Here is a 19,107-nt window from a genome sequence, read left to right on the forward strand (position 1 = left end):
TACACGTACGTATATATATACTGAAATCCAACAAGCCGAAGATGTGGTAAGACTGTCTAACCAGATTTCATCTGCAATCTCCGAATTTGAATCCTTGTTTCTGTGCCACGACCAATGTGCTCGTTTTTCGTCGATAAACCTAAGTCTTCCGTGCCCGAAACTCGGTTCTCGGAATAGAGATAACGGCGAAGTAGGCTTCTTGAATCTAATCATATAGTTTTATTTTTGTTAGAATAATTAACCGAATTATCGAAATGAGATATAATACTTAATTTGGGTGAAATTATATATGGTTTTAAAATAAATGAAGAAGTAAAAGAAGATGATGATGACTTACTCCAAGGCAAGTCCCTCTCGGTTGCCTCCGTCACCTATAGTAATGTAGATTGGTCCACACGGGTCGGCCTTGTTGTCATAAATCCGCGTCTGTGTAGTGTCACAATTTGATGGTATTATATATAGAGACATACAAAATTAAATGCTATCCATTATTTGAAATGTTTATAATTACTATATTTTAATTGTCCAACAAATTTTATTATTCGTCCAAGCCAAGTGGACGTGGGTCATAATTGATCGAATGGACCAAATATTTTCTTGTTTGTTCGGTCAAGATCATATTATCATATTGGATTATCCGTAAAATCCAAATATCTAGGATTGGACAATGGATCAAAATCCCGAAACCCGAAAGATTCGGATTCGGATATCCGCAAAGGAAAAAAATGGTATTCAATCCATGCTCAATTCTATTACTTTGATTTCTAACATGTGGTTAACTTCCTGAATCTTTGAGAGAGAAAGAGAAACTTACGAAACGTTCATAGGCATGGACATGACCAGCGAAAACGACGTCGACTCGAGAATTGTACAAAAGTTCCTCCATGGAATTTCTCATGCTCTCACCTTCTCCTTGATGAGCTGTGTTTGTGTTGTACCACGGCGCATGCAGCAACACAACCACCCACGGCGTCGTTTTACGGTCAACCTTTATTTTTTCAAACAATATTTTTTTAAAACAATTAAGTATACATATAATTTTTGGACAAATATATTTACACGCACAAAAATATTAACTATTGGGGTTATCATATCGAGATTTCAATGTAAACCCATAGACAACTGGTTTAACCGGTTATTGTTTTGGATTGTTACCATTATAGATATATGTATATATATATACTTAGACTAATAATTATATTCTTGTATACCCAAGTTTGGGTGGCCTAGTGGTGAGAGAACATTCAAATCATGCTCTCATCCTGGGTTCAAATCCAAGCATAGGGAGGGGTATTCACCTGGGCTTCTCCGGTCCTCTACGAGATATAGTCAGGCCAAAAGCCCGGTGAACTTCCGGATTAAAAAAAAATTATATTCTTGTATGACTCGTATACCTGGTTGAATTTCTCTAACAGAGGAAATATTTTGTAATTAATGTGTTATGAATATTTCCTAGTACTTGATCAATTCTATGCTAGAGAACAAAAGTCTCTAGAGATGTAACCGAATATTATTTAATATGTTCTAATCTTTACCATTGGATAAGTAAAGATCAAAAGTTGGAAAAAACAAACCTTTCCGAGATCATTTTCGAGCCACCGGAACTGATCGGAATCCGAATTGAAATCCGTGTAAGACCCAAGCATCACGACGTGGACCCCCGATACATCGAAAGAGTAGTAGAGGTTAGAGCTAGAGCCGCTCTCGGCAAAAGGCATGAGCCAGCGGGCGTTATAGGACTTGAAAGGAGTGGGTTCGATGATGGGAAAGATCTCGATCTCGTGGTTGCCCTCAGTGACCATCCAGGGGCGGCGGCTCGCCTGAGGCTCCACCAGGCGGCCGAACGAATCCCACATCGGCTGTTGAGTGTCGGCGTAGGAAAGGTCCCCCGGAAGCAGGAATACGTCGTAGTCTTTGCTGTCTATTTGAGATAGTGTAGCCACTGTCCACTCGGTTTGCCCTAGATCGCCTTCATGCAAACAAAACCGGTTTACATTGAGATTGAACCGGAATAAACCGGAATTGAATATCTATATAGAGGCTTGATACATGTGTCTTGAAAGCAATGACGTGACCTAGGCTATATGCAATCTTCAAAGCTTAATTATATTTGTGGCGTGTACTTTAAAATAAAGTAACTCGGGCCAGAGAAAAGGTATACAGGAAAGGTACGTATATATATAAGAAACTATACAACTAGTTAAATTAATTTGCAGTTTGATCTATATAACATTGAAATAATTTGTATCTTAATCACTAGCGTATAAATCTATGGATCTAAATATAGTTATCATTTATGTGTATCTATATATATATATATAGGTTTTGCTTGTCATTACATGCATGATGTCGATTGTCTACATCAACAGAGAGAGTGGTCCATTACAAGAACAAAGAAGTGGCCCTGCTATATCTCTATTCATTCCAAAACGCATAATCTTTATAAAAAAAAAAGTTATCATATGCAGGACATGTAAATTGAAATATTTCAAAATTTCGGTTTGTCATTCAAGATCCGAATATATAATGCATTTTGGCATAAAAACTTAAGAATTGGGATTACCGACGATGGCGAAATCGACGGGGAAATCGGAAGGAGGAGTCTTGAAGGAGAACTCGGGGCCGCGGCCACCGCAGCGGTAATAATAGGTGGAGTTGGGTTGGAGAGGTCCGATGGTGACGTGGTGGATCTTGTCGGAAGAGTAGAAGAAGTACTTGTAAGAAGTGTGTTCTCCGGTGGCTTTTCCGTCGTACTTTCCCGGATGCTTTCCGTACTCCACCACCGACGGTACTTTCTTGTCTTCGGTTACGTATGTTACTCTCATGTGGTCCTTCCCAGCCAACGATATGTGCACCTTTATATATGTATGTATGTATATATTTTCGTCATTATAACATCAAGTTATAAAAAAATTATGTATGTATATACATACATACATATTATATAATGAAAGATCAATTCAAGAAATCTTAACGTTCATAGTTACCCAATTAAATTTAGGGAGAGTGATATGGAGAATTATGTAAACGCTTCAAATTCCTAATTCCAACAAATTAACCTAATTTTTTTTCTATCTAAATCCAATTGTATATTGAATTAGCATCTTAAATGCATGAAATTACCCAATTAAATTTAGGGAGAGTGATATGGAGAATTATGTAAACGCTTCAAATTCCTAATTCCAACAAATTAACCTAATTTTTTTTCTATCTAAATCCAATTGTATATTGAATTAGCATCTTAAATGCATGAAAATGCAGTTAGCGAGAATCTTAACATGTAAGAGTAAGAGAGTGCATACACAATATGCATAAATATATCGATGAAGTTTAGTTTCAAATAGATTAAGGAAGAGATAAAAATCTTAAACAGAAATGTATATACGAAACAAAATTAACCAAGTACTCAAGATGTATATATACATAAACACGTATATATATAGACAGACTATATATGATTACATGAAGACGTGAAAGAGACAAGGAGAAACCTGTTGTGGGTCGGATTTGGACCGCTCATGAGGAACAAAGACGATACGCCGAGGCGGCTCACGGGTCATTTCCGGGTTGTCCGCAAGAGAAACGAGCGGGGAGAGGAACAGAAAGCTGATGCTGATGATGAATATACTCCTCAAGAGCTTCTTCATTGTTATGATCTGATGATTTTTCTGAAATATGGGTCTGTATTTGTTGATGATATTGAGATCTTGATGACGATGATGGATTGATGGTGAAGAGATTGGTGGAAGCTTCAAGTTGTTTATACAACCCGTTAGCCATGGCGTCAAGTAACTCATTTCGGTTTCTGCTTTTTTTTTTTCTTGGGTTTTGCTTGCAGCATATTCTATTCTATTATTTATTTATTGAAACGAAATAAACATAAAGTCAATGCTCGATTTGTTAAGGTTTTCGTAACATGGAAGAGTTCACCCAATGTCACAGGATGGGGACATTTCGATCTAGTTAAATATATAACTATAGCTTAACATATGTTATACTAAATATAATTTTTTAAAAAAATTAAATTAATTGAATTTGGACGGAATATAAAATTAACGAAAAAGTGAATGATTTTTTTTTAAAAAGAAATATTTTTCTTAATAAAAAGAATTTGAACGAAACTTTTAATTTTATAAAATTCATAAACGGGATTAAAAAATAACTGAACCAAATAAAATCAGAACTCAGAATGTTTTATATGGTTAATAAATTGTGATAAAAAAAAGAAAAGTATTGAGATAAATAGCAATATTAGTCATTCTCATATATGAGTTTCCATCGTTACGTGAAGCGAATGAGATAAGACCACGTAAAAATATGCTTACGGTATATAGTGAAGATGGACCAACTTTGTAATTTCTACAATTATAGAAAATGATTTTCTGTTTTTTTTTTTTATTATATAAATAATCATTTGAACAAAGCATTTGCCATTTGGAAGAAAAACTTCTGCATTGGAACACACAAGTGCCCCTGCAGATATATTGTGATTAATATCTGTAAAAGTAACATTTATATAAAATTTAATTTTATTAATTCTTATGAACATTTTTATACCCTTGATAACGAAAATATGATTTTTTTTATAGATTCCTTTGGCTTTTGTGTGTGTGTGTAGGGATGAAAGACGGCTTCCTCATCTTTTCCATGATTTTCCTTTTTTTAATTAAGCACCATTAAGTTCTAATTAAGTGCATTTAAAATAGATCGTGCCACGTGTAGAAATTTGATTGGATGGAATTCTTTTGCACAAAACCGTTATAAAATACCGTTAGATGGCAATATAGTTTAGTTTCCATTAACTAATTATTTTTTATAAAATCGACAACCACATCTTCCTCGTAACATCATGTGCATATTTTCTATTTAAACTACGTGTATATATATAGATATTACGCGCATGCTATTTATATTGTCATTAACTATGTTGTATGACCGTTAATTCTCTTTATAAACAGAGTTTGATTTTTTTTACAATTAATTAAGTTTGTTTGAATTTTTTAACTTTCATTTTCTCTTAAAAACTTAGATACATACAATTTTAGAGGAAATAAAAAACGTAATAATTAAGAGAAAGTTGATGTTTTTTTATTTATTTTCGATGTACTTCCACTTCACGTTTTTAACCAAAAAAATCAGGTTCATGATATTATTATAATTTGATACGTATTAATGTTCAGTTTCTAACTGCTAAAGTATTAATTTTATTTTTCTTGTCCTCATTTCAATTATCTTTTTTTACAAATCTTAAAATATAAAATTCTAGAACAAATTAGTTTCAACACTTGTAATAATAATCAAGGATAAACTTGTTTTGTTTGTTGGTCCGAAGAGTAAATAATTATTGTTAATTACGTTTTTTTTTTATAAATATAACGTTATCCATCATTCGAGCCGACGTGTAATCAATGAAGCAAGTGACATGAACGTGATGTCGGCTTAAGTAGATCATGTGGACACGTTATGTCCAAAGGGAATATGCCATGGATCTCTCGCTCCGTACGAAAATATATACACCTGTATACATTACACGTACGTATATATATACTGTTACAAATATGATACATAAAAACTCCATTTAATATATTTAATGCGTGTGTTGCGTGTTTAAGTCATTAAATTAATTAGTTGTGGAATGGAATCTAGATTTCTAGTTAGAAGAATTTTGTATCTTTTGGGGATTAATTTGAATGATATCAGATAAGTTAAAAAAGAATAGTGAATTGATGTGTCTTATAAAATTACAGATGTGAATTTATTTATTTATTGGGTAGGATGATATAGAAGATACGATATATAATATATAAATGAACTAATTTTAAATGTTTATAGACATAATGAACTCATGTGTAAATTGGAGAAGTCAGATAACGGATGGACCGAAGGAAGCTTTCCGATGTTAATACCACAAGTTCAATGATTTTTGGTAGAGAGTTTCATTATGTTGAAGAACAATTTCCGTAAATTGTTTGAAAATGTGTTATCAACTAACCGTTACAATCGAGGAGAAGAAGATCGATGCCAATCAGAATATAATTGAAACCAAATGTGAAACAAAAGAAAAACATAAATGTAATTGTGTTTTCAATTTTTATTTAGAAGGTTTTAAATCTTCTTAAGAATTTTGTACGATTCGGTTCGAAAAAAATATATTATATTTTTTAGTTTAGTACGGTTCGATTTCGATTCCAGGTTCTTCCCATAGATTAAAAAAACAAATAAATATAACATCTTATCAACCCAATTATCACGCTCTACCAAAGAATTGAATATCTAAAATCAAACGAATTCTAAGTCGAAAAATAGAATAAATATGATTTAAAAAAAACTAAATCTAATAACAAATATAAAAATAATAGAAAATTGAAAATTTCTTTTAAAAATAAACATTTTTTATAAACCTAAACATAAATCAAACAAAAAACAATTCAATATGAAACGTAATAATTTAAATTTTTTTCTAAAACCAAACAACTTGGATCCAAAAATAACACAAACAAACCCGAAATATCCATGTCTACCCACAACAATAATTCGCCGGCAGTATTCTAAATTTGGTTCCTGGATTTCGCAAATCAGATTCCAAGATCTCGGCGTCTTCTCACCTCCCAAAACATTGGAGCTCAAAAAACTTGGAGAAATGAGTGTGTGTATGTGCATGTGTATGTATATGTGTATGTATCATGATGTAGCACAATTTGATTATTGCCATCAAATAGGATACAAAATCTGAAGCTACAGAAAACATTGGGAGAAACAGATCGTAAAGACAGAACAGATCAAAGCTGAAGCCAAACTCCAAAGAGCAAAACAGCATCCGTAATTGATCCAACAAAAGGGGCTTTTAACCCTAAAACAAAACTCAATAACTTCTGATTCCGCCCTATTCCTTGGGATTAACCCTAACATTTCCCTCTGGCCCGGCTACAAAATTCTCGGCCGCGCATTGGCAAAAACGCAAGTACGAAAGAGCGAAAACACTATTTCGAACATGTATATGATTCTCCTTAGAAAAAGCTATGGCTCTTGATTCTTTAGGGATGGTGACTAAAGCCGGAAAAAATGAGGAAGAAGAGGTGGTGAAGTGCCTCAGTATTATTCATACCTGCATCCGACATTGACGGCTATGGAGATTCTTAAGCCTTGTAAGCTCTTTCCGCCGCTTCCTGGCATCAGCCGCAGCCACAGAGTCTACCAATCGCTTACTCGACGAGTACCCGACATATCCTCGGCTTTCCTCGGGTAGCGAGATCAATGCAGGACCATTAGCCGGTTGAGAAGCTTCTTCGTGCTTGAAGAAAAAGGACGGTTCCCCTTCAGCGGGGATATCGGGAGCTGACTTGTTGAGATCATAAAAGCCTCTAGTTGAATCCCCTTCTTTAGTTATAGACGGTAAACGAGACGGCAAGCTTTGGATGTTGTCTACATGTCTTAAAGAACAACCTTCTTGTATGTTTTCCAACTCGTACGGGACAACGGTCTGAACTCCATTAGTCTGACCAGGAGGAGGAAGAAACCAAGGACATGGTACAATGTAGAAAGGAGGTTTCATCCCGTCATCATTTCCAGGCTTTTCCTGCTCCTTGGATGGCTCGACTTTTGTAGAAGCTCGTGCAGAAATCATGGATGGGACTGTGAGGCCATTTTGTGGTAATGCTGCAGAACTCGATGATTGAATGACAGGAGACCAGCAGAATAGTTGGAAAGGATGCTGGTTGTAGCAACAAAATGGAGCGGAGGCAGCTGTCTCGACTTGTGATGCCTTCGGGGCTTCATCATGTTCTTTTGCCTCGGGTTTTATTGACCTCGATAACTGTAAAGACAAGTGCTTTGTGAGCTATAGCAAAAACTGTGACTATCAATGTTCCTGTTAACTGATACGGTGTTTGATATATATATATTTTACCTGTTCCTTTAGATGCTTGTTAATCATCTCCAAAGACTGAAACTCTTTCAATGCCCAATCCTTTTCCTACACGTAGATTTTTTCGTTAGCTATATAATTAGAGTTGCAGATTCATGGTTCCTTCCGGAAAAAGCATGTGAATGTGTTGTTTCAATAAGCCTCAGCAGCAGAAAACGAAAAGGATGACTTAGCTTTAGAGAAGAAGCAAGCTATGTGGGAAAAGAAAAGAGTTTGGTCGGTGCCCTTACCCTCTTTAGTTGTGCATTCTCATATGACAGATCTGATGCTTTTCTGTTCAACTCCTCGCACAATGCCTGTGTATATAAGGAAAAATTACTTAATCATCTGATTCTAGGGCACAACTAACCTGCCTTCCATGAAGCATGACAATGACATGCTCCAAATACTCTGGAGTGGAGCTCTTGTAACAAGTTTATCAACAAAGAGTCAATAGTCAAACAAGTGAAACCCTAATTTGTCGCCTGGCCAAATCATTTCTAGGTAGATAGGGACATTATCAGAATAGAGCCAACATAACCCACAACCAGCATCAGAACATAGACTCAATCTATAGGGAGGATGTCGATTATACCTGCCTTCTTCGAATGGTCTGCCTAGCTGATTCTCTGTTTGCTAATATTCTTCGTATTCTCCGTTCTTCTTTTTCAGCCTATAGAGTGTATCACTTCAGTTCCAAGTGATTGGCATGAAAGAAGAAACCAGGGAAGAAAAGTTTTGAACTTGTGATACCTCACTCAAATTCTGTCTCCATCTGCCACCTCCAGATGATCTACATTTTAGGGTCGAGGCAAGAAGTTGTTTCGGTGTCTCTTCATCTACTTCAGTTTTGACTGGAACTATTGTTAGATCTCTACCAATCGCTTGTGCTTCTTGTTCTTCTTTGACTGCTCGTTCCTGATACAGAAACAGCGTTACGGATTCCTGACGTGAAAACAGATTGTATCGTGGGTGATTTTATGAAGGTAACGACTTTGCAAATGCAAATGAAAAGAAAATCAGCTACATCAAGATCGTAACTCCGAGAAGACGATCGTAAAGTTAGTACCAAGGAACCAAGCTTCTCATTGATATTTCCCAGTGCATTGCTTATCACCAGTGGTTCAATGCACTCTGCAAACTAATATATAAACAGGATTAGAAAATACTTTTCAACTATTAATTTTATCATAAGCAAGCAAGTAAGGGTCGAAACACACAAGATGATGCCTAAACAATCCGAACTCACTCTTGGACTTGGAAATAGTAAGACAGGAAAAACTCAGTTATGTTCCATCAGAAGCAACTCCAAACATGACTGTTGCAGGAACGTATTCTGCAGACATCCTCATCTTAAACCCTAGTTATGGATCCTCTACCTATATCAGTGGCTCCAATAGATCCTGATATCATTCGACGGTTTGCACTATACTCATCTCACATGAAATACCCAAAAGTCACAGATAAGTCAAGACCTCCAATCCTTTGGAATGGGAATGGATATATCCCACCATGAAAAAGGGCTCCATTTCTTCATATGCACAAAGAAGCCTTCTAAATCATGAAAGATTTTCACATCACTAATTGGACCATATTCTGAACAAGGACTTAATTCAGCAAATCTAACACTGAAATTTCAAAATCTGAGAAGTTCTCGGAGTAAACACGACAATGGGAAAAACGAAGAGACCAACCTCGGCGGGATCCGAAGCAGGTGGTTCCGAATCAGCCGGTTTCAACACCGGGTTACAGGGGGGAGACTCATTCTTTACTCGCTTCCTCACTCGTTTCCCCTTTCTCCCCCATTTTGCGGCGGACTCAACGACCTTCTCCCGCACTAACGCAAGCTGCGCCAAATCCGCCAATGCTTCCGCCGCCTCCAGCTCCGTACGGTCCGCCGCGCCCTCCCCCAACGGCGACGAATCCGATGCCGCCGACGATGACGGAGACGGAGAAGACGAAGAACAACAGCTAGAGACCTGCTCCAACTCCATCAACTGAAAAACAAAATCCCGAAGAAGAGCAAAAGAATTGGAAGATTGAAAAAGGCCCAAAAACGGAAGAGATGGAAACTGCAACTCCTCCGAGCGAAGGAAAACTGCTGGTGAGAGGGAGGAGAGAGGGGGCGTAGCCCATGGATCGCGAGGAAGTGACACGTGTCACGCCAGCTCACAACCTACATTTGTGCTAACACTCTCCCATGTATCTCTGAGAGCCACGTCTCAGGTTTTGCCACGTAGGCACTTTGACACGCGCGAAGAGACCGCACGTGCGAGGCTCGTGACTGGGCACAGAGTTTAAGATGAAGGTCGGTCGGGGGAGCCCATTCTGCCACGTGGAATGTTACTAGTGGCAGTTTACGTGGCAAAGTTTCAATCAGGGACTAAAATTGCTCGGCGGTGTCATTTAAAAAAAATTCTTTTATATGTATGTATTTGTACTGTAAATTGGTATTTGTATCGTAATTTTTTCGTAAATATGTTTCCTTACTTCAAATGATTGCTAATTTAATTAGAAAAATATATTAACATTATCATCATTATTATTATAATTACTAATCAAAGTCTTGTTTTAGAACTTGATGGGATTTGGATAATTTATTTTTTTGTTACCATGGAAAATCCCTATCCTACAACCCTTCGGATCGGACACTCAACACCGCAACATCTCTCAATCTATGAGTCAGACGAGAACGACATCAAGACAGCATCGCAGATCTGAAAAAACTCACCGTCTTACGTAGCTCGTAAACCTGAACTGCTATTTCAAAATAAACAAATACTAGCTGATTTTATTAATAGGTTTCAAGATTTTTTATTGGAAAATAGGGAAGATAAATACTGCCCTATATATACGTATATGTATATAAAAAGTTCTTATTTTATTATTTTAATATTTTTTATATATTTTTGTTATTTTATTTTTATTTATTTTAATTTGATCCGCAACGCTATTAACGAGTGATCATTATAGAATATGTTAAAATTTTAAAAGGTAAGTTTTATATAAAAATTTGGTTATTATTCATATTATTTTGTATAAATCGAAAAAAGTTAAGCATTTAATTTGGAAAATTTTAAACTTTATATGTTAATCTTTCTTTTATAAAAAAAAAATATCTTTCTTAAACCAAAACAGAGCTGGTGGGGTTTGCTCCAATGAAACGACACCGTATTGTAAGCCTATTACCCAGCCATTTGACTCTCTATATTTGGGCCATAAGAATTGAACGTTAAGGCCCATTACGTATGCATCGCCTTATTTTTTGGACCCAAGTGTTATTAATATATACACACACACACATATACATATATATATTGGTGGTTGATATCCAAAATTGAAATTGCCTAATTCAACATGCAAATTTTGATTGAATATCAAAATTGCAAAGTAGAGATTGTATTTTTCGCAAGAAAATTATCAGATAAGGAAATCTTACTGAAATATTTGACTACAAAGTAAAACATATTACATCAATGTATACTTTATGGTATCAACTTATACTTATAGACATTACTTAATATATTTCTAAAAATATAAGCAACCATATAACTATATGTGGATATGTATGTGTGTGTTGTGATGTATTATCTAATAGGAAGGAAAAACATAACATGGGCCAACAGTTTATTCCTTTTTACCAAAGAGTTTCAAAGAATTTGGTTCCTAACTTCAATTTCTTTTTTCCCTAACTCAAAAAGCTATGGTAGCTTTATTTATTTATTTATTTATTTCCATTTGATAATGAGTTCTGCCCACATTTAATATCTGTATAGATTGGTCCCTCTGTTTTCTTCTCCTACCACCAAAGACTTAAAAAAAAAAAGACAAAAAGAAACTATTAAAAGATGAAATCAATAAATTCCTAAAATGTCTCCCTTAGTACATACATACATACATACATATATATATATATATATGTGTGTGCTATATTATATATATAGTTCTTGTAAAAATAATGTGGTAAATTTTTAAAAAAATTAATAAGGAAACGTAGAGTGAATTGGGTGCCAAGAAAAAACCGCCAAGCAAACAGTGGTTGCCTTCTCCTCTTTTTCTCCATAATATTTTTTATTTTTTCTCTTTATATTCCACTTCCATCTCATAATTTCGTATTCTATCTGTCTAGGAAAAAAAGATAATTAATATTTGGAAAAATCGAAATGGAACATAAAACTCTCTCTCTCTCTATATATATATATATATATATATATTCAAAACTACCAAATTTAAATAAAAATTATAAGGTAAAAACCAAACCAAAAATCAAATTCAACACCCTATTTGTAATTAATTATCTTTGTAACCGTGCATGGTTTTGACAGTGTGTATATATATATATATATATATATATAAGGTTTTGATTTTAAAAAAACAATGTATCTATATATAGAGACACAGAGAGAGTATTCTTACCATGCGTAATCTCGCGTGTTTGATCTACTGTTATGTTAAGAATCATTAGCTGCAGATTTTCCCATCATTAATTGTATAAATAAATGTACATATATAATATTTGTATTGTGTTGCATACGATGATAATAATAATAAAAAGAATTTATTCCATGAGAATATAATTGGCTCATTGACAATTTTGCACCTTGGTTGGTCAAACCTAACATTATATTTGATAAGACATCCTCCACACAAAATAAATTGGACCCAATATCTAAACGTGGAATTTTATAATTTTAATTCATTCTTTATATGTTAATATATCTATCATAAATCATAATCATAATCTTTTTACTGATACTTTTCCGTATTAAAGTAATAAATTTCTACTAACGAAGCTAAGAAATGAATACAAATTAAATAAATTAAAATTAATCCATTTAGAAAAGAATCTACTTGCAACCGCGTAGGTCAAAAGGTCGCCGACGCTTTTCCTAATCACAACTTCGATTTTACATCACACGAACCAGAAACTCGTTTTGACCGCTACAAATTTAATAATAACATATACGCATGGCTTATAGATATTTTTATTTTATTTTTTATAGAAAAACGAATTTGTCCAAACCAAATTATATTTGTAAACTGGTTTGATAAAATACTTTTATTAAATTACATTAAGCGGATTTTAATGGAATTCGATATAAAAAAATAAAAATGAATAAATACAATTTTTAAAACAGAAAACTTTTAATAAAAACGAAATTAAACTACATGATAATCAAAATCAATATCTTTTTTTTTATAAAATAAAAATATATAGAATTATTTGAAAAATCAAGTTAACTCAAAATATTTAGTAACAGAAACAATGAATAAAAAACATAATATTTATTGAAAATCAATATTTTTAACAAAACTTTAATTCAAAACTGTACCACATCAAAATCAAACGGATGTAAAACTGAAAATAAAGTAATCTAACCGAAAAGCTTCAATACTATGAATCTATGTTAAAAATTGTATGAAAATTAATAAGTAATTAAAATGTAAATATAATTAAAGATTGATATAAAACAGAATATATATATATATATATATATATATATATAATTTGTTTAGTTTGTAGTGATGAAAAACACTTTATTGGGATTAAAAGCACGAGGAAATAGATTAAAGGTGTAGAAAGAAGGATCCTAGGCTTAATCAACATGTCTAGTCTCACACATTCAACTATTGTGATTAGCTTATATTCAATTAAAATTGTTAATTATTAATAGTCGGGACCACTAACCATATTATACATGATTACTGTTACATTCATAAATATCAATTTTAATATTGAAATAAAATTTATATGACTTAAAGAATCAACAATTAGATATGATTTATTTAGACTAATAATGATGTTGCTTTTTAATCTAAGTTTTGTTATCTTAATATTTATGCTGCCAATTTATTATTTACTTATTTATCATTAAAGTCCAACTAAGCATGCAGTTATATTTTGCTTTTTTCTAATTGCATATGACTTATACAGCTTTTGTTATTTAATCTAAACAATTCATTTATCATAGATATATATACTTTTATAATATATTGAACACAAATATCACAATCTGGGAAAAAAATGAAAAATGAAAAATACACTTTGGTAAGAAAATGATTTATATATAACCTACCGTTTTCGAATTATATAGTCCGAAAATTTACCAGAATTTTGTCAATTTAAATTAGGGATAACAATTTTTTTTAAAAGAAAACTATTAAATAAGCAGAAACTAGTTTCCTCTCCCTCCTAACAATATCGTTCAGAAACTATTTATTCATAATTTCTTCGGAAATAAAACTCATTTTTTAGTTAAAAAATTGATTTTTAGCCATTTAATTTTTTACCATATTACCTGCCGCAATTAATTTACTACCCGCAGCAAATGCCGAGAACTGTATGTATTGTTATAGTATTTTCTCTATATACATAATACACTTGCTTTTTTTTATATAAAACATATTGGAAAAATATGAAAAAAGTTGATTCATTAAATGCGAAACATTACGAAACAGTAATAGTTTCTGAACTATCAAAGATTGATGTGAAGTGTAATAAGCGACATCTATATACATAATATAAATACGTAGTATATATATATATATGTTGTATGTGTATGTATGTCATGGGGTCTACATCGACGTCGAGAATACGGAAAACGTATATGTCACCGTTACATGACATGAGCCCCACAACATATGCTATGGGTCCCACCATGGCTTTCATCGCTAAACCCAGATTTACCACCCCACAAATAAAATAATATTAATCCCTCTCTCTCTCTCTCTCTCTCTCTCTCTCTCTCTCTCTAGTAAATTGTTTCAAAACTCTCTCTGTCTCTGGATCCTCTTCAGGCAGGAGGCCATTAGGGTTTTCGACTTATTGGAGCTTCGGATTCACGCGGTTCTTCTCGGAATCTCTTTGCCCTTTTAGTTTCTTCTCTCGTCGATGCTTTCTGAGTACCGCCTCTTCGGCGTTTTCCTCTAGCTTTACTTTTTGCAAATGTACTTTTTTCTCCTGTTCTCTATCACGCATTTCGATTGTTTTGGTTGCTTTTCATGAGATTTGTGATCGTTTTCTCAGGGGGTTTTGGTTTATGTTTCTGCGAAAATTTCTCCTGGGTTTTCTTCTGAGTTCCCGTTTCGATTATTTCGGTTGCTTTTCATGAGATTTGTGATAATTTTCTCAGGGGTCTACAGTATGTTTCTGGGAAGTTTTCTCCTGGATTTTTCTCTGACTTTCCATTTCTGGGCAGTGAGCTTGTCTTTTTAGCTGTGTTGTTCATGTTTTTTGTATGTATTTCACTGGCGAGGTTTGAATGAATCTCCAGACGATTGGCGGGGTTTCTTCTCTTCTTTATTTTGTGCATTTAATGTGTTTGAATCCTCACCTCTGCTTCAGCTACTGTTCTTGTTTTAACTGCTTCATGAGATCCGAGACTTCATTTTTTGAAAGCTACTGTTCTGTTCTTGGGTCTTACCTTCTTGCTCGAAGCTACTCTTTTTGCCATTTCAACGCCTCCTGATTTTGCTCAACTGTCACGAGATTTGTCTAATGTTTTACTTCTTTTCTGGAATCTCGATCTTTATGGTCAGACATTTCTTGGGAAATTCAGGCTTTTTCTCATCCGGGTATCTCTGTTCATCTCGTTATCGTGTGATTTTACTTCGCCCCATGCTAAAATATTCAAATCCGTGTGGTTTCGGTGGTTTACGTAAAGTTTTTTCTTCGAAAAATGTGTTCTTTTGCTTTATTACCCTTAGGTTTCATGATGAAGTCTATGACTATCATAGATTTAGCATTCGTTTTGCTAGCTAGATCTGCTGTTTCTCCTTTAGTTTTGAAGTGCCTTTGATCATTGCACACATCTCTTTTCTATATTCAGCAACCCCTTACACTTTTTTCATAGTTTATCTTGTCACTTTCCTTACATGTTCCGTCATTTTCCATAGACTCTTGACTTAAGTTTGTTCACGCGTTTTGCGGCTTTTACAGGACTTGTGCTGAGGGGGTCTAGTACGAACAGAGTGGTTTCTTACATTTAGATTGAACTCAGCGTTAGGACAAAGGAACCTTTGTTGTTGAACCTTGGACTCCGGATTAGTATCAGTATGTGCTGTTGTGAAGTTGTGTTGATGTCTTGAGTAAGACACTTCGATGGGATCTTTCTCGGGTGCTTGCGAAATCGTTGAAGAGAAGGATGAGGGTAGGTCGGCTAAACATTCCAGCCGGTATTATAAGCCTGGTTTGGTGTCGTGCAAAGATCTGGAGCATCCTGTGCTGAAGCCAGCTTACAAGGGTTCTCTGGAGTATGACATTGATAAGCTTTTTGAATCTGTAACGGTAAAAAGTATGGGGAAAGGAGTAAAGGGTTCTTCTTTCCATCATCTCGAGATAAGCGCAAGCACCGGTACAAGTCCATCATCGAAATCCATGAAAAAGCCAATTACAATGGGGATACCACAATCACCGAGAGTTGGACACTCAGATTCAGTATCACTGAAGCAGGCTCTGAGGGATCTTTGCATTTCCAAAGCATCCGAAATGGCTGCCCAGAAAAGGTTGTCGAAATCTGCTGCTGCATCCCCGAGGATCTCAGAAGCAGACAGGATAAAGAGTTTGTATAATCAAGTTTTGGTTGAATCTTCCAGCAGGTCTGGGCTTCCTGTGGATAAGGGTAAAGGCAGTTTGGTTGAGATGTCCTTGACACCAGAAGAAAATAAACCGAGTTCTTCCAGGAGTGTTGATGTCCTCGAGACAGAGATTCTGGCACCTAGTTCCCGAACCTCTCAGCCTGGAGTCGTTCTTCGTGAAAGTGGAAATAACTCCGGGTCACAAAGAATTGCAAACAAGAAGTCAGAAACCGAGTTATTGCTCAAATCCAGCAAGTCTAGGTCTGGTTCTGGTTCTTGCTGTGGAGATGAAATGAGGGAATCAGACAGAGGTGGTGTGATAGAAATAGATGAATGTGCCACTTCGACGCCTTCTCACTCTAGCAGCAGAGATGATTCAATAGATCAAGACAAGAACATTCTCTCATCTGCTAGAATGCCAAAAGAGCCAATGGGACTAGATCCTAGGAAGAACAAAAAGTTGCTCTGTGAACCCGGTTCGGGTACAAAAAAAAGGGAAAGCAAGGTAACAAGAACTATTCCACGCCCCCAGCCCAGGACCCAACGAAAGATTTCGCTTAAGAAGAAGGTCAAGCTTGGGGTAGCTTCTGCAACATATCCTACAAATAAAGTTGGGGAAGTTGATCATCCCATAGATCCTAATACAAATCAACTTCTCTGCCAGAGGTGTCACTGTGCATTGAAGAACTCCAGCATAAAGACCGACCCTTCCCCGTACTCTACTCACCATCCTAAGATAGGTTCAGACAATCCGTGTTCTGTTTCAAGCAATGTCGGTAAAGAAGCTAATCAGGATTCTCTTGCATCCCCTCATGGCAATAACATTGCTATGAGCGGTAATGTAGCCAGCAAGAACTCGTCCGATTCAGACAAGGTCAGTCATAATAGTGAATCTGGCATTGTCATGAAACACGATGTCTCTTCAAGAAATTACAGTGGAACCGATGCTGCTGATGAAAAGGGAAGAGAGAATCCAACTTCCAGCGAAAAGTTTGAGTTCTCATTGAGTTCAAAAGACAGTATAGGGGATTATAGCAGCAGCACAAGCATGATGAGTGAAGAGAGCAATCTAAGCAGGTTTAGCTGTGGTAATAAACCTCACATGTCGATGGATGTGAGATGGGAAGCCATTAAACATGTCAAGTTGCAGTATGGCACTTTAGGTTTACGGCATTTCAACCTTTTGAAGAAGCTCGGTTGTGGAGACATAGGAACCGTATATCTAGCCGAGCTGATAGGTACAAACTGCCTGTTTGCCATAAAGGTCATGGACAATGAGTTCTTGGCCAGAAGAAAAAAGACGCCGAGAGCCCAAGCAGAAAGGGAAATACTCAAAATGTTAGATCATCCTTTCCTGCCTACCTTGTATGCCCAGTTTACATCAGATAGTTTATCATGTCTGGTCATGGAGTACTGTCCTGGTGGAGATCTTCATGTACTGAGGCAGAAGCAGCTCGGCAGGTGTTTCCCGGAACCTGCAGCTAGGTAAGGTTTTACCCATTCCTGTTTTGCTTCTGTCCATTGCTCCAATACTTGCTTATACTGCTGCTTTCATGGATAATACCGAATTTAAGGAACTGGTGGTAAAAAAATCTGTAAACAGGTTCTATGTTGCGGAAGTCCTCCTTGCATTGGAGTACCTACACATGCTTGGTGTTATATACCGAGATCTGAAACCAGAGAACATCCTTGTCCGAGAAGATGGCCACATTATGCTTACGGATTTCGACCTCTCACTCCGATGTGTCGTGAACCCGACTCTTCTTAGATCATCTTCTCCACCGGGGAAAGATCCAGCAAGGATTTCGGGTCCACAAAACACATCCAACTGTATACAACCCTTCTGCATCGAACCATCTTGTAAGGTCCCATGTTTCAGCCCGAGGCTATCGTCATCCCAAGCTGGGAAACAGAAAGCTCGGAAGCTGAAAAGGGCTGATCTTTTAACCACCCAACGGTTCAAATCACTGCCCCAACTTGTTGCAGAACCAACCGAGGCAAGATCAAATTCCTTTGTAGGAACACACGAGTACTTAGCCCCGGAGATCATCAAAGGAGAGGGTCACGGCTCTGCAGTGGACTGGTGGACGTTTGGTATCCTTCTCTACGAGCTTTTATATGGAAAGACGCCTTTCAAAGGCTACAACAATGACGAGACACTGGCCAACGTTGTGTTGCAGAACCTCAGGTTTCCTGATAGCCCTCTGGTGAGTTTCCAAGCAAAGGATCTGATCAGAGGGCTGCTTGTGAAGGACCCTGAGAACAGGTTTGGTTCAGAGAAAGGAGCTGCCGAGATCAAAAGGCACCCATTTTTCGAAGGGCTGAACTGGGCTCTCATCCGTAGCGCTATCCCGCCCGAGCTGCCCGATTTCTACGAGCTCGGGGCACCAGAGAGCGATAACAGGTATCTTGAGTGTAAAGCCATGGGTGATCATCTCGAGTTCGAGTTGTTTTAGGGGGGACAAAACACACACTACTGTCCTTGTGGTGGGGAGGAGAAGTTTCTGAGTAATGTTGTTGTATCAGATATGTAAAATTTTAAGCCTAAGATGTAAAGTTCCTCCTTCAAGAGAAACTGATCTGAAATATGGACAGAGGTTGGTAAAAATATCTAAACTTGAACAAAC

At 35.9% G+C, this 19,107-nt stretch overlaps 3 protein-coding genes across 7 annotated transcripts in view; 1 reads left to right on the top strand and 2 right to left on the bottom strand.

Moving 5' to 3' along the window:
* LOC104804984 (purple acid phosphatase 22-like) overlaps positions 1-3,844 on the bottom strand; it is a 4,578-nt gene extending 734 nt beyond the window's left edge. The window contains exons 1-6 of the mRNA XM_010529376.2: positions 3,492-3,844; positions 2,564-2,855; positions 1,575-1,969; positions 815-988; positions 338-426; positions 21-205 (exon numbers count right to left, since the gene is read on the bottom strand). Coding sequence (XP_010527678.1) covers positions 21-205; positions 338-426; positions 815-988; positions 1,575-1,969; positions 2,564-2,855; positions 3,492-3,797 — 1,441 coding nt within the window. The 5' untranslated portion in view covers positions 3,798-3,844. The remainder of the gene's footprint in view (positions 1-20; positions 206-337; positions 427-814; positions 989-1,574; positions 1,970-2,563; positions 2,856-3,491) is intronic.
* A 2,801-nt stretch (positions 3,845-6,645) lies between these two features.
* LOC104804992 lies at positions 6,646-10,014 on the bottom strand. 3 transcript variants are annotated; one of them, XM_010529384.2, is made up of 7 exons: positions 9,598-10,014; positions 8,973-9,044; positions 8,657-8,848; positions 8,499-8,576; positions 8,155-8,220; positions 7,907-7,972; positions 6,646-7,813 (listed from the first exon to the last, which is right to left on the bottom strand). In XM_010529384.2, the coding sequence occupies exons 1-7, from the start codon at positions 9,895-9,897 to the stop codon at positions 7,100-7,102; spliced, it is 1,488 nt and encodes a 495-aa protein (XP_010527686.1). In that variant the 5' UTR covers positions 9,898-10,014; the 3' UTR covers positions 6,646-7,099. The 3 variants fall into 3 exon arrangements, with proteins under 3 accessions (XP_010527686.1, XP_010527689.1, XP_010527692.1); XM_010529387.2 differs by having other exon boundaries at positions 8,657-8,821; positions 9,598-10,013; XM_010529390.2 differs by lacking the exon at positions 8,973-9,044 and having other exon boundaries at positions 8,657-8,821; positions 9,598-10,013.
* A 4,620-nt stretch (positions 10,015-14,634) lies between these two features.
* LOC104805004 (serine/threonine-protein kinase KIPK1-like) lies at positions 14,635-19,090 on the top strand. 3 transcript variants are annotated; one of them, XM_010529414.2, is made up of 3 exons: positions 14,635-14,851; positions 15,843-17,965; positions 18,084-19,090. In XM_010529414.2, exons 2-3 carry the CDS (start codon positions 16,005-16,007, stop codon positions 18,934-18,936), a joined length of 2,814 nt encoding a protein of 937 aa, XP_010527716.1. In that variant the 5' UTR covers positions 14,635-14,851; positions 15,843-16,004; the 3' UTR covers positions 18,937-19,090. The 3 variants fall into 3 exon arrangements, with proteins under 3 accessions (XP_010527716.1, XP_019058387.1, XP_010527708.1); XM_019202842.1 differs by having other exon boundaries at positions 14,635-14,806; XM_010529406.2 differs by having other exon boundaries at positions 14,638-14,750.
* The last annotated feature ends 17 nt before the right edge of the window (positions 19,091-19,107 follow it).

The sequence above is a fragment of the Tarenaya hassleriana genome, unplaced genomic scaffold (genome assembly GCF_000463585.1).
Source record: "Tarenaya hassleriana unplaced genomic scaffold, ASM46358v1 Cleome1, whole genome shotgun sequence".
Classification (NCBI taxonomy): Eukaryota; Viridiplantae; Streptophyta; class Magnoliopsida; order Brassicales; family Cleomaceae; genus Tarenaya; species Tarenaya hassleriana.